Raw genomic sequence first — 13,856 nt, 5'->3', positions numbered from 1 at the left:
CTGACCTCCAAACTGACTGCAGATGTAGAGGTTCAATACATCCATTCTCAAATGAAATTATCAAATTAAATCTGTCACAAGTTAATTGCATCGTGAAACAAAAAATATCATGCTAAATTATTGTTAAATTAACTTAATTAATATTCATGAAGTTAGCTTTTGCATTTGCTGACGTCAAAGTCAAACTTGAAGGTCTGTGAACCCCTACCTGTCTCTACCTGTTTGTTTTTTTAAACCAAAGTGATATTTTTTTTTAAAGTAAATTATTTATTTGACTTTTTATGATTACTTTAATGCGATTTATAGTGTAAAAAAAAAGTAACACAATTAAAACGCAAAGGTATCAGCTGTCTCAGACGGCGGTACCCCCGCAAAAGATGAACCACCCACCCCCCACCCCGACCGGGGAGGGAAGTATACAAGTTCTCCTCGCGCTTACCGCGCATCAGTCCGCCGTGTTCAGCGCAGAGCGCGACACATCTCTACTGACAGAACACGCACACATCCACACATCTCAAAGGGCTTCGGATTAGGACTGAACGAAAGGCGTTTGACTTTTGGTCTAGTGGGAGTGAATGCTTACACGGCTCATCTTTCAGGCAGCTTTGATGACCACTGTGAATGACATTTCGCTTGGAGACAGAGATCCCCTAGGAAATGAACTGTCCTGTACTCTGTTGTATGTGATATGTGTTTCACGTGTTTGCGCACCACAGTGAGGTAGTTTGACTGACACGCGTTCCCAAGGACCGTTAAATGCCCGGCATCCGGCTTTGGGTGATCTATACGGTGGATGCGGCGGAAAGAAAGACCGTTCTGTGATCACCGGGAGAGGGGGCAATATGAAGTCTCTCAGAAAGTGGAATTCCGCCCCGACCATTTGGATTATTTACCCAGAGATGATTCTTTTTCCAGTTCTTTGGTTTTTATCTCAAACTCGGGCGGCCCCATCTATAACAGCCGAGCAGATGGATATGGGGGTGGTAGGTGCTCTTTCAAACCTGTCTTCCGACTAATAATTATCGTATAGGGAAAAGGCGTGAAAGAAAAAACCTGTGGCCCGTGGGTAGCCTATAGATAATTACACGTATTTGACACGTCTGTGAAATCGGAAATGTAGGCTATTGGCACTTACTCCCACACGTCTGAATGGGCACACATAATGGATTTACTTCATTAATATATTCACAGAAGTCAAGTTTCTCCCGCGCCGATTCAGCAGAACCAAATCGTGCGTGAGAGTCTTAACGAAATAGTTCAGGCACAAATGAAAATCCTGTCATCGTTAACTCACCATCATTTTTGTCCCAGACCTGTATGACTTTATCACACACAGAAGACTGACGCCCTCGGTCACCAGTCGCTTCCATTGCTTTTTTCGTTCCATACAACGAGATATATGGTGATTCTGAGACTGTCCTTTTATGTACCGCTGAAAAAGGTCACTGGTTTGGAATAATGCGAGGGAGAGTGAATGATGACAGAATGGGAGAACTATCCCTTTAAATATCGAGCCGCTCACTTGTGGGTTATTTTTACATTCGTTACCCTGGTATGTGTGGTCTAACCTACATAAACACTGCATATCTCATTCACACACGCATGCTCACCAATATTCATCAATAAGACCGACGAGAAGGGTCCTGCATGGTTGTATTTCTGCCAAACGTATTGTGTATGTTTGCGCAATACTAAGTGGAGAATGACAGTATGTTAAAACTTTGTCAGATGGCAGATTGTAGCGCATGTTAGACACTATTTTTTTGTGTGTTGGTCTGTTTTCGGAACCATAATCAACCTTTTTTTAGGCACTTCGGTGAAGTCAGAACTAATGTTGACCTGACATTTTACGCGCAGTGAGCTTTGGAGAGCGCGTGAACTGCGTGCACATCTGTTCGTTTGAAAGAGAAGTTGGCTAAGAAATATGTTCGTTTATTGTACGGGGTGTTGGGTGATCAGCTAATTTGGCCACTGCTTGAAGCACTTATTTGTTTTTTTGTTGTATCACTGGCAGTTCCTTTAAAAAATGTTAAATAGCAACAGTGATGTCAGACACTAACAAACGAAAAAAAGGTTGCTCACTCAGTTTTATAGTTGCAATCAGTTAATTGTCTCTTGAAACTTTTCATCCTTTTATCCATATGTTACTTTTATGAAACAGATGTGCTTACATATTTTGTTTTGCATGGATGCAAAAAAGAAAACTTTGTATAGCTACTATAGAAAAGCAAAACACGATGTAGTCCTGTCTGTGTATGATAGAATATTCTAGTGGAACAGTTTTCATTTTGTATGCATAAAGATTTGAGTTTATATTGGGGGGGGGGGGGGGGGGGGATAGGAAAAAAGACTATTCTGAAGAATGTGCAGTTCAGTTCGACTGACCTAATTTAGTCTTGTGCATTGACAAATCAATAGATATGCTTAATAAGTTATACTTTTTTTCTTAAACTCTTTTGTCTCAACAATCCCAGGTGTTCTGTATCCCTGCCTTTGAATGGGCATGAGGTTGTGATCTGACATTCATGTGTGTGTGTGTGTGTGTGTGTGTGTGTGTGAGCCTGTTTATGTGGTTTATGAGGACACAAATTTGTATAACTACATGGGTATTACACTGGTATTACACTATAAATGTGGTTTATGAGGACATATCAAATGTCCTCATAATTCAAATGGCCTTAAAAACATACTTAATGATGTTTTTTGGAGAAAGTAAAAATGCAGAATGTTTCCTGTGATGGGTAGGTTTAGGGGCAGGGGCAGTGTAGGGGGACAGAAAATACGGTTTGTACAGTATAAAAACCATTACGCCCATGGAGAGTCCCTGTAAACCACATAGACCAACATGTGTGTGTGTGTGTGTGTGTGTGTGTGTGTGTGTGTGTGTGTGTGTGTGTGTGTGTGTGTGTGTGTGTGTGTGTGTGTGTACATTACTGTACCAACAAATGCATGCAGATTTTATTTAACAAGAGTACACCAATACTCGCTTGTAAAGTTGTATATTTGATTTTCTTTTCAAAGAAATTGATTTTCCCAATCAATATCCTTTTATCTTTCATACCCAGTAACTTTGCAAGAAGCTATCTTGGCATGAACATAGTGTTCATAAAGATGCTGCTAAAAGTTTATTTAAATAAAGGGAAATTTGACCACAAGTGATCAATACACATGATCACATGTGGTCAGAAATCCATTTATTTAAATAGCCCAATAAGTGTCCAATAAGTTTTTCATTTAAACTTGCAAATAAATGGATGCGAGTTTGAAGGCTTTGGAAGAACTGTCTTTTTTAATGGACCTTTACAAATCTAATGCGATGCTACTGAGCAGTTGGTCCGCGCATATAATAAAGCTGTTGATGTCTGGCAGCAAGTGACAGGGCATGTCATCAAACCTCTGATCATTAAATGTGGCATATTGACACTGTGCAAATGATCTTTGATGGGTTACATCTCTTTGTGACAGCAGCTGGTTATAACATGACACTTACAGAAACAAACTTCTTCCAAATGACATCTCCCACCCCACCCTTTATTGCAGTATCCATATGACGAAACCGCAATCATAGCACTGTTGTTATTAATTTGGCACCCCAGACCACTCATGCTTGAATGAAGACTTAAGGAGTCATGTCCACCTCGCTGTGTGGCTCTGTCTTTGTGTGCTATCGGCACAGCAACACCTGACAGGCTCAAACAATGCTTTTAGAGATCTAAAAGCCATGGGTGACGGCACAGATGGCAGAGTATTGTTCTGTTAGAGTGTACGGGTGTTAAGTAAGGGCGTTGGGATGGAGCAGATGGGCATGTGGCATGATGATTGGTTTTTAAGACTGTTGCTCGGACTGTACAGAATGGGTCAATAATGACAGCAAACCACATGTGACACAGTGGACCTCTGTCAGCATCCACCCCCTTGAACAATGCATCTTAGAACAAAACCTCTTAGAACCTCTACATAATTATAAAAATGTCCAAGCCACATTTCATCATTTTGCTTGAAGAAAACGTAATCTACTATTAGAATTTTGCATACACTCTAAAAAATGCTAAGTTAAAAACAACCCAAGTTGGGTTGAAAATGGACAAACCCAGAAATTGGGTTGTTTGAACCCTAGTAAATGGGCCCCTTCAAACAACCCTATTTCTGGGTTTGTCCATTTTCAACCCAACTTGGGTTGTTTTTAACCCAGCATTTTTTAGAGTGTAGTAACACTGTTTAATTATTTTATATACGCACACTTAATCTGCCAGTTCTCATTACTGTATTAACCGTATTACAGGATACACATTTTCTTTTTTACTTACAGAGGTAAAACATTATCACTAAAGTAAGGTATTTTAAGAGTTCAAGAGTAAGAGTGTTTATACTTTCAAGAATCAAACATACATACATACATACATACATACATACATACATACATAATTAGGGATGCAACAATACAGTTAGTCCACGGTTCAATATACATACCTTGGTTTTTAACCACGGTTTTTCGGTTCGGTTCGGTTCGGTTCAGTTTTTTTGCTATTCTTTTCTTAGGCAACAGGAACAGAATAAGGTTGAGGAGAAAATGTTTTTATTGCAATACTCTTTCTTTATTTTACTTAAAATACTTGAAAACCCTTTCTTAAACTTAAAACTTTACCTAAAAAACCCTTGTACACATTCCCTGTGTACAGTGGCAGCTCAGAGATGTACAGTAGCATTTAAGTATGAAATTGAATGAATAAATGTAAGCTTAAATTAAAACTACATAGTCTTCAATATACAACATTTATTAAAAGCTACTGTATTATAGGTCTTTTTTTAAATTAAAATCATTTAAGAGGTGAACTGTCCCTTTGAGGACAGTGTGGTCACTAGGCTGTTGCTGTCAATTGAAGACCTGCTCACAGCTCATATTTAGTCGCACACGACTTTCACTTTAGACATAAGTTAAACGACTGTGTTTATATGTTAACCTTGTGTGTATTTGACAGTATTAGCGCAGTTAGACTGTCCAGTAATCACGTGTGTTTGACAGAAGTTTAATGTGCACGCTCAATGCAAAACAGTGCATGCATTGAACAGTCCGTGCCTTGCCGGTTAAACATTTCATTCGCGTGCATGCAATGTTTAACCGGCAAGGCTTTAAAACTCGGGTAAACACCCCTTAACTTTAGTGCATATGATTGGATATTTAGTCAGCCACCAATTGTGCAAGTTCTCCCACTTTAAAAGATGAGAGAGGCCTGTAATTTTCATCATAGGTACAATTCAACTATGAGAGAAATATGACAAAAAAAGGCCACTCCAGGAACTTGAAATGTGAAGCCACTCCTTCATTTGCCCGGGCGGTGTGTTTGGGATCATTGTCATGTTGAATGACCCAGCCAAGTTTCATATTCAATGCCCTTGCTGAAGAAAGGAGGTTTTTACACACAAAAAAATCTCACAATACATGGCTCCATTTATTCTTTCCTGACACGGATCAATCGTCCTGGTCCCTTTGCAGAAAAACACCCCCAAATCATGATGTTTCCACCCTCATGCTTAATAGTAGGTATGGTTCAACTCAGCATTCTTTCTCCTCCAAACACGACAAGTGTTTTTACAAAAAAATATATATTTTGGTTTCATCTGACCATATGATATTCTCCCAATCCTCTTCTGGATCATCCAAATGCTCTCTAGAAAATTTCAGACAGGCCCGGACATGTACTGGCTTAAATAGGGGGACATGTCTGGCACTGCAGGAGTCCCTGGCGACATAAGCTGTGTCTCATTTCAGAAGGCTGCGTCCTCTGCATTTAAAGGGTGCATACGTCATAAGGCCGTGTCATTTCAAAAAAGTGAGTAGGACACTCCAAATGCGACCTTCGAATGCGTCCTTCTTTCACAGGATTTCGGAGTGTGCTTGAGGTGTAGCCTTCGCGGCTGGAGATAACCCACAATTCTTTGCTTCGCCGTTAACAGCAGTTATATATAGCTGCACCAATGCCAGATATACATGCGAGCATAGGTGTGGTGTTTAAAATGTAAGTTCAAGCTTGTTTTTATTTTTAAGCTCTATTACCTCAAACAGGTTAACAGGATTATAACGCTTTAGTGCTTTTTAAACGTTTAGAACAGTACATTGCTGTCAAGACAAGAAACATTTCATAGTAATTTTCAAGTTAATTTTCAATTTTCAAAACCATTTTCATTCATATAAACTGGCGTGAGAGCGCAAGGAAACTGAATGTGTTGGCATAGCAACGTGAGACTACCTGCCTGTGTGTCCTACAAAGGACGTCTCGTTTAATTCTGATTGAGGACACTTCGTATACTGCATCCTACACAGGACTTGTCCTCCGGAGGACGCAGCCTTCGAAATTTAATGAAATGAGACAGCTATAGTGTGTTACTGATGGTAGCCTTTGTTACTTTGTTCCCAGCTCTCTGCAGGTCATTCACTAGGTCTCCCCGTGTGGTTCTGGGATCTTTGCTCACCGTTTACTTGTGATCATTTTGACCCCACGGGGTGAGATCTTGCGTAGAGCTCCAGATTGAGGGAGATTATATGTGGTCTTGTATGTCTAACATTTTATAATAATTGTTCCCACAGTTGATTTCTTTACAACAAGCTGCTTATCTATTGCAGATTTAGTCTTCCTAGCCTGGTGTAGGTCTACAATTTTGTTTCTGGTGTCCTTTGACAGCTCTTTGGTCTTGGCCATAGTGGAATTTGGAGTCTGACTGCTTGAATATGTGGACAGGTTTCTTTTATACTGATAACGAGTTCAAGCAGGTGCCATTAATACAGGTAACAAGTGGAGGACAGAGGAGCCTCTTAAAGAAGAAGTTACATGTCTGTGAGAGCCGGAAATATATAAAAAGTTACAATTCTATATTAGGAATATTCAACGAATATTCTAAATTCGAATATATATTCGAATAGTTTTTTAAAAACAAATTTTGAAGGTGAAAATATAAAAATATTCGAATTTAAAAATAAAAAAAAGCTGAAAAAAACACTGCGTGGTAGAGGCATGGCTCTCTGCTTTGCGAGTGAGCACATGAGGGTTCAGGGACAGGTCACAGGAGTCGCACTGTCACTGCTGAAAGTTGACGCGTCTTGCATGGAAGATAGCAGAAAGTGCAGAGCCCAACTCGACCGCAGCAGAGAAATAGATTTTAACCCTAATCTGGAAGTACTTTGGGTTTTGGTCGGTAGGAGGTAAAATTGTTGAGCCGCAAGATAAGGTTATATGCAAGCAATGTAAGATACAGTTAGCATACCATGCATCATTTGATTTAATGTTAAATAGAAACATTACTAAAGTGTAGGCTACTGTACTGAATGAAGAGATATTGCATGAATAAAGGATAAATGCACTGCTTCCACTGGTTTGATTATTTACCATTTGATGTCAAGGTAAAGTTTCATGTTTATCACAGCAGAGCTCGATCAGAGCGTTCAATGTGCTGTAAAACTTACATTAATAATAGTTGTTTCAAGTTGGGACAAGAGTCGCGAGTCTCGCGACCTTAGATTGCTTGCACAAAACTCTTGCTCAGCACTCAAAGTTTGTTCATCTAAACCGTTATGCGCAGAACGTGAGGGTGAGGGCAAGAGAGAGAGAGCAAGAGAGAGAGAGAGAGAGAGAGAGAGAGAGAGAGAGAGAGAGAGAGAGAGAGAGAGAGAGAGAGAGAGAGAGAGAGAGAGAGAGAGAGAGTTCTGCGGTCTTGGTAATTAGTTAATTTACTTGTTTTTGTGCAAATAATAAGTTGTCAAATATGTTTAAACTTAAATAGACAACCTATACAAGTAGTTTATGTCTCTTTGTATTAATTTGACCTGTTATTGGCGTAATGCGTGTCATTGACAAAATGCGCCCGCGATGTTCAAATAGTTTGAATATTCGTGTTTGTTTTAGAGGGATTTTTTGCCCTAAAATATAAATATGACCCTGTATAAATATATACCATGTTTAAATATATAAATATAATCTTTTAATCTTGGGTAACATGCTTAATTTTCCTGAAAAGGATGTTACAATACGGGGATTGATTGATTGATTGATTGATTGATTGATTGATTGATTGATTGATTGATTGATTGATTGATTGATTGATTGATTAAATGTCCACCTCTTTGTGAGAATCACCAAAATAGGTCAAATCAGTAAGATTCTATCATGACATTGTCCCTTCTTTTTTATACGTTTGTATAAGATGCTACAAATATGTTTTTCTTGACTTTGTATTCTGCATTACATGTTACATTCTGTTTTAAATCTTCTGATTCAAACCAAAGCCACTTGAAGGCAAGCACGTAACACCTGCTAATGCTATGGTATGCAGGGAAGGAGACCAGAGGCCTTTTTTTAATGGAGATCAATGGAAGAGGCTTCACTGCGCTGAATAAAAACTCCTTTTTGTAGGAAAACGGCTTATCATTTAATTAATCAAAAGCCCATTGCTAATCTTCAACATGTTTGCTCTTAAACGATAGTTTTGAATTGATCTATTTTTAAAGTTTACGCTGAATAAAAATGCTGTTTTATAAGAGAGTCACAGACAATTGCGCAACCGGTATAATCGGTTAATGGCATTTCTCATAAATTTCTATGCTATCCGCAAACAACGATCAACAGTCCCACAGGTTCACTGAAGGCTGTAATGTGATTGTTATCAAGGTACATGAGATTCAAGTTAGACGCTTTTTCCATTGGAAGAGCCACAAACCCTTAGCCTGACAAGCCAGACCCAGATCAAGATGTTTTGTCTGGAAACTCACCATAGACAGGGCTCAATCCGAGGGGCGGGATAAACGGTTGTCTTTCAAACTCCCTTTGCACGCAATAGGATAGAGCTACAACCAACCAGAGCAACGAAGGTGAAACAGAGCTCGTTGATAGATTAAACATTCGCCGTATCCGGTTGGCAAAACTCCGAACTCATCTTCCCTTTTTAAGAATGACTTCAGTGCCGTTCTTTGTCCTTTTCTCAGAGAAAAGCTTAACTCCAAGTATTCCATAGTCGCGGTCAGAGCTGATTCGAAAGACCGCCGTTCGCCAGTTTCTGTGTTTACTAGAAGCACGCAAATGCAACTCGGCCGTCGTCATTATGGCCCCGCCCACCAACTCTATACACGATGTGATTGGCCCGGCAAGAGTTAGGCGAATAAAGCTCAGAAGGGTATTGAGAGTTCCTAGACAACACTCGCAGGCAGATTAAATTTGCTGCCGCTAGGGTGCGTCTAGATTTCTAGGCTAACAAACCCTTGTATCTCACTCTAATAACTCAAACAATGACTCAGGTCAAACTACTGGTACTAAGAGCATACAAACTACTCTTTAATGAGAGCACCAGCTGTATCAACAGATGCACGTAGCAGCGCATGAGCTCCACTGCCTGCCAGTGCCACCCTCACCCGTGCTATACTCATTATAGTAAACACCATATTAGCTCACAAGCCCTGAGTGGCACGTCCTCAACCGAGCCAAAGAGAGTCAGCCACCTCTGCTGTCAACAGCTTGTCCATCATTAACAATGTCAATCTGACCAATGTGCTCACTTACTGGCTCTCACTTCTAATTACCCAGAAAGACATAAGTATGAGTGGGGAGGGCCAACGATTGACATCCAAAGCAAGGTGGCTGAGGGCCAACACAGGCCCACAGCAAGAGTAATCAAGAGAAAGGAATGAGTATAAGAGCACAGCCTTGGGGACTAAAAAAGGGAGACAGCATTTAGAGAACTGGTAAACATTACATCGATATCATTTCTCTTTGGCTAAGATAGATCTCTGGAATAATGTACTCTGGATTGATTTGCAGCTTCAGTAGATCAGGTGATTTTCTTGGAAAAAAAACTCTTATTAATTGTACCTGTCAGTCAGGCTCCTTTGTGCATTCCCTCACGCTGTTAAGACAGAGATATAACAATGCAATAGTATGTAGTAACTGTTCGGGGCCTGTGGTTTGGTGTCCTAGTTTTGGCTGTCGTTCTGGATTCTCATGACCTCGAGTCCATTGCCAGGCATCTGGAGTTTAGGATTTGGGACGAGGAGATTATTTCAGGAACGAGGTCTGTGAAGATGTGGCAGAGGTGTTGATGAGAATAGATTTGGCACATCGAGGCACGAGAGTACGATGTGTAGAATTAAGCACCTGCTAAAGATTTTTTAGTCATATTTTTGAATGTTGTGTAATTAGATTTCCTCACAACCTGGAAGTTATGGTGCACAATACAACAGGAAATATAGTTTGAAAGTCAGAGTAGCAACAACACTGATGTATCTTTATCCCAAGCTATCACACTATTTTTGATTGTGTCCAGCCCAGAGTAGAGGAAAAACACCAGAGAGGAATAGAAAAAGATGGAGGCTCATCACTCTCTTCTCACTCCTATATTGTAACCCATTCTAAATAATCCCTGGATGGTGTCCCTAGATATATAGAGTGTCAGATAGATGGACCTTTAAGGAGCCTCAGATGCTTTTTCTCATTGTCAACCAGCACAGCTCAGCTCCCTGAGACAAACACCTTGCAGGGCTTGTGCTTTATTCTGACCCTGTAGCCTGTCTGGATGCAGGGTCAGGCACATGGTTAGTGCTCTGTAATGAGATCCATCCCTGGTGGCTTACATGTGTAATCCAAATGGCTTTTGCGAAAGCTTGTATACATTGTCCCTAGGGTGCGTTCACACAGTGTTCAGTTTAGTTTGCTTGGTTCGTTTGGTCCAGACTAGAGGTCGACCAATTCATCGGATTTGCCGATTAATCGGCACCGATAGCTGATTGGTGGAACAATCGGTTATCGTCAAAAATCGATACCGATAGTTTTTCCGGTTGGCGTCCATTGCGAGAGCGGCTGAGAAGGATGTCATTACACACACAGTAGCCTACGAGAGCTCTGAGAAGGGTCTGCTGGTATTATATAGCGTGAGAGCGGCCTCTAGAGGCCAAATGAAAAACAATCACTGTTTACATTAACACTTGAGGTGAGGCTGCGCGCTTCACAGCACACGCTGCACAGAACGCGCTGACACATCTGACGCGTGTTTAAAACAGCGAAAGGGAAACGGTAAGAATACAGAACATTTCAGTACATGTTGCCAAATCATTATAAAGTATTTTTTTTGGTGACTAGATGCTTTAGCAGCGAAAGAACAGCAGTATGTATGTACTTTACTTGGTCGTCGAGTCTGAGAGGTTACTAACATTAGCAGTAACATTTACCTCAAGCAGTAAACTTACTAGGTGATGTAAGAAACAAAACAGTATGGTCATGAATCCGACAGAAATATAAACACATCAGAAATGCATTCGATTTCAATAAATATTTTGTTATTTTGATAAGAAAAATGTCAAGTGTTCTAAAAAGCAAACTGTTTGGATTTATATGAAATAACACTTAATATAATACAGTAATCCATTATAATACATTATATCCAATATTCCATTTGTAACATTAAGTAAGGTTAATAAATGCTGTAGAAGTATTATTCATTATTAGTTTTACTTGTTAACCTTTTTTTATGCACTACGAACTAACATGAATGATTAAGATACAATTGTATTCTCAACTATTATTACACGGTGTAAAATGTATATTGCATACCATTTATGTAAGCTAGCTAAATAAGCTAATAAATCCTTGTTAACAAATGGGACTTGCAGTCTGTTACCTGACATTCACTTACATATTTCTAGGTTATAGCTAAAGAAACATTTATTTGTAATATTTTAATGTTTTATTTCTTTTCTGTAGATTTTTTTCTGTTAGAACTTGTCATTTTAATATATTCATATTTACATATGCAATTTAGAATTGCATATGTAAATATGATTTTGTTATTATTATTATTACTATTATTATTATTATTATTATTATTATTTTAATCTAGTATCTTTTTAAAAACTATCGGTTGATTAATCGGTTATCGGCAAAGGTGGTCCAACCTTGCTATCGGTATCAGTAAAATCCACTATCGGTCGACCTCTAGTCCAGACCAAAAATTAAAAAATTAAAAAACCTAAAGGCATAGAGATTTCTGCCTGATATAACAAACTTATTGAAATTTGTATTTTGAAGTTTGCAAGCAACATGTTCAACATTTACACTGGCACAAAAAAATAGCTAGTCCTCTATGTATGATGTATTTTTGGCATTGACCCTCTGAAGTTGCCGGCCAGGGTAGTGATTATACTGAAAGCCTCTATGGATAAACCTTACGAAGCATAGTGCCCTGTAATAAGTTAAATGCATGAGGGAATGAAAAGAGCGGGACCCTATGCCAGCAGTAGCAAAAGATCAAACTGTGTGGCAAAAGAAGTAAGAAGGACATACTGTAGCTGCACGCAACACAATATTACGTGCTTTCTCTTGGATCACACCGACTGAAAAATTCAGAACTAATGCTCCAGTCCAAATCTCTCTAAAGAAAACCCCAAATCAACTCCATGTGCACTCTTGGTCTTATTTTAGCCAAGGGGTACCTCTATCCTCCCCAGGCAGGCTGAGATCAAGGGCATCTATGCTATGGTTGTCCAAACAACCAACTGGATCTTATAATTACGGTGGTTTTGTGTTGGGTTGGCGTGCTCCTTTGCAGCTCAAAGCGACCATAAAGCACCACCTAAAAACCCCAGCAACAACAGAGCTTGTCTTAAATTGCTTGCAGGATTGTTTAAACAGTTGCTCTGAAGTTTGTAAGAGAGTTGCTTTTCTTTACCTAGCTCAACAGCCATCCCCAGCATAAACTCGTCGGCAGAAGTCCAAATGATTTCAAAAGGCACCATGTAGATTTTGGTGACAACCCCATTATGGTCTCTTCTAAGTCTGTTCATTTTCCAGGTCTTCAGTGGCACACAGCAGGTGCTCCTGTGGTTTGTCTCTCATTTGCATTTTTTTCAGTTCCTAACGAGATGACAGAGCGAGCTCAGAGTAGGGTGGAACAAAGGCCTTCTCGGGTGCAAAGAAATCATTTTGTGAGAGCAAAGGCTTTTGATGTGCGAAAAAAAAAATTCAAGATACTGTAAAGTTTGAATGACACGGCTCCTTCGCTGTCTTGTCCCTGTGAAAATGGCAGAGAGAAAGAAAGGTATTTTTGAGCCAGTAGCAAGGCTTTTCTGGTTAGATATACGTGGACATAAAACTTGAAGGTTTAGAGAGATTCAAGATGCATGACCTCGCCATGGTCAAATAGATAAGAGAGGTAGTATAATAAGGTATTCTCTCATTTCACCAAAAATGTGAGATTTGCCACAGCATTTGAATTTTCACAGTTAAAAGAATGAAATATATATGGACTGTGCATAACAAGAACTTAGAGGGAAAGCACAAGGGTTTGTGAAAGGGACGCTCTCTCGTGCAACCAAAAGTTGAGAAGTTTCGCTGAAACACACTATAGGCTATATAAGTTATATTTTTAGGGCTTTTGTCTTCCTTTTGACAAGACAATTGATGGAGAGACAGGAAGTGATAGAGAATGGGATGAGGAAAGGAGCACGGCCAGAACTCAAACTTGTTTTTTTTATTAAAGGACAACTCAGGTGAAAAATGAACCTAGGGGTAATTAACACATGCTTACCGAGTTGATCGTTCTCTGGGATGCGTTTTCATGAAAATTTAAAGAGTTTTATCTCTAAAAATATATTATCTTATAACGCGAGTGTATGGGGCATAGAATAAGTCAAATTAAATTGCTAGATAATACCACTAACAAGGCTCAAAATAGCATTAACACGGTAGCATATGAGGGTCCCTACATGCAAACCGAAGCATTAAGAACTTTGTAAGTGTACAAATTATAAGTGTAAGTGTTTAATAATACACTGTAAGAAAAAAAGGCAAATTTTGAACTTTTGCAGTACAATCGACTTGGAT

At 39.4% G+C, this 13,856-nt stretch overlaps 1 protein-coding gene across 1 annotated transcript in view; it reads left to right on the top strand.

Moving 5' to 3' along the window:
- The first annotated feature begins 463 nt into the window (after window positions 1–463).
- The window catches only part of mmp17a (matrix metallopeptidase 17a), a 124,988-nt gene continuing 111,595 nt past the window's right edge, over window positions 464–13,856 (top strand). The window contains exon 1 of the mRNA XM_067424567.1: window positions 464–983. Coding sequence (XP_067280668.1) covers window positions 843–983 — 141 coding nt within the window. The 5' untranslated portion in view covers window positions 464–842. The remainder of the gene's footprint in view (window positions 984–13,856) is intronic.

This window comes from Pseudorasbora parva, chromosome 18 (genome assembly GCF_024679245.1).
Source record: "Pseudorasbora parva isolate DD20220531a chromosome 18, ASM2467924v1, whole genome shotgun sequence".
NCBI classification, from domain to species: domain Eukaryota; kingdom Metazoa; phylum Chordata; class Actinopteri; order Cypriniformes; family Gobionidae; genus Pseudorasbora; species Pseudorasbora parva.
Note: the sequence above shows the minus strand (reverse complement) of the source record. Positions and strands in the feature narration are given on the sequence as shown.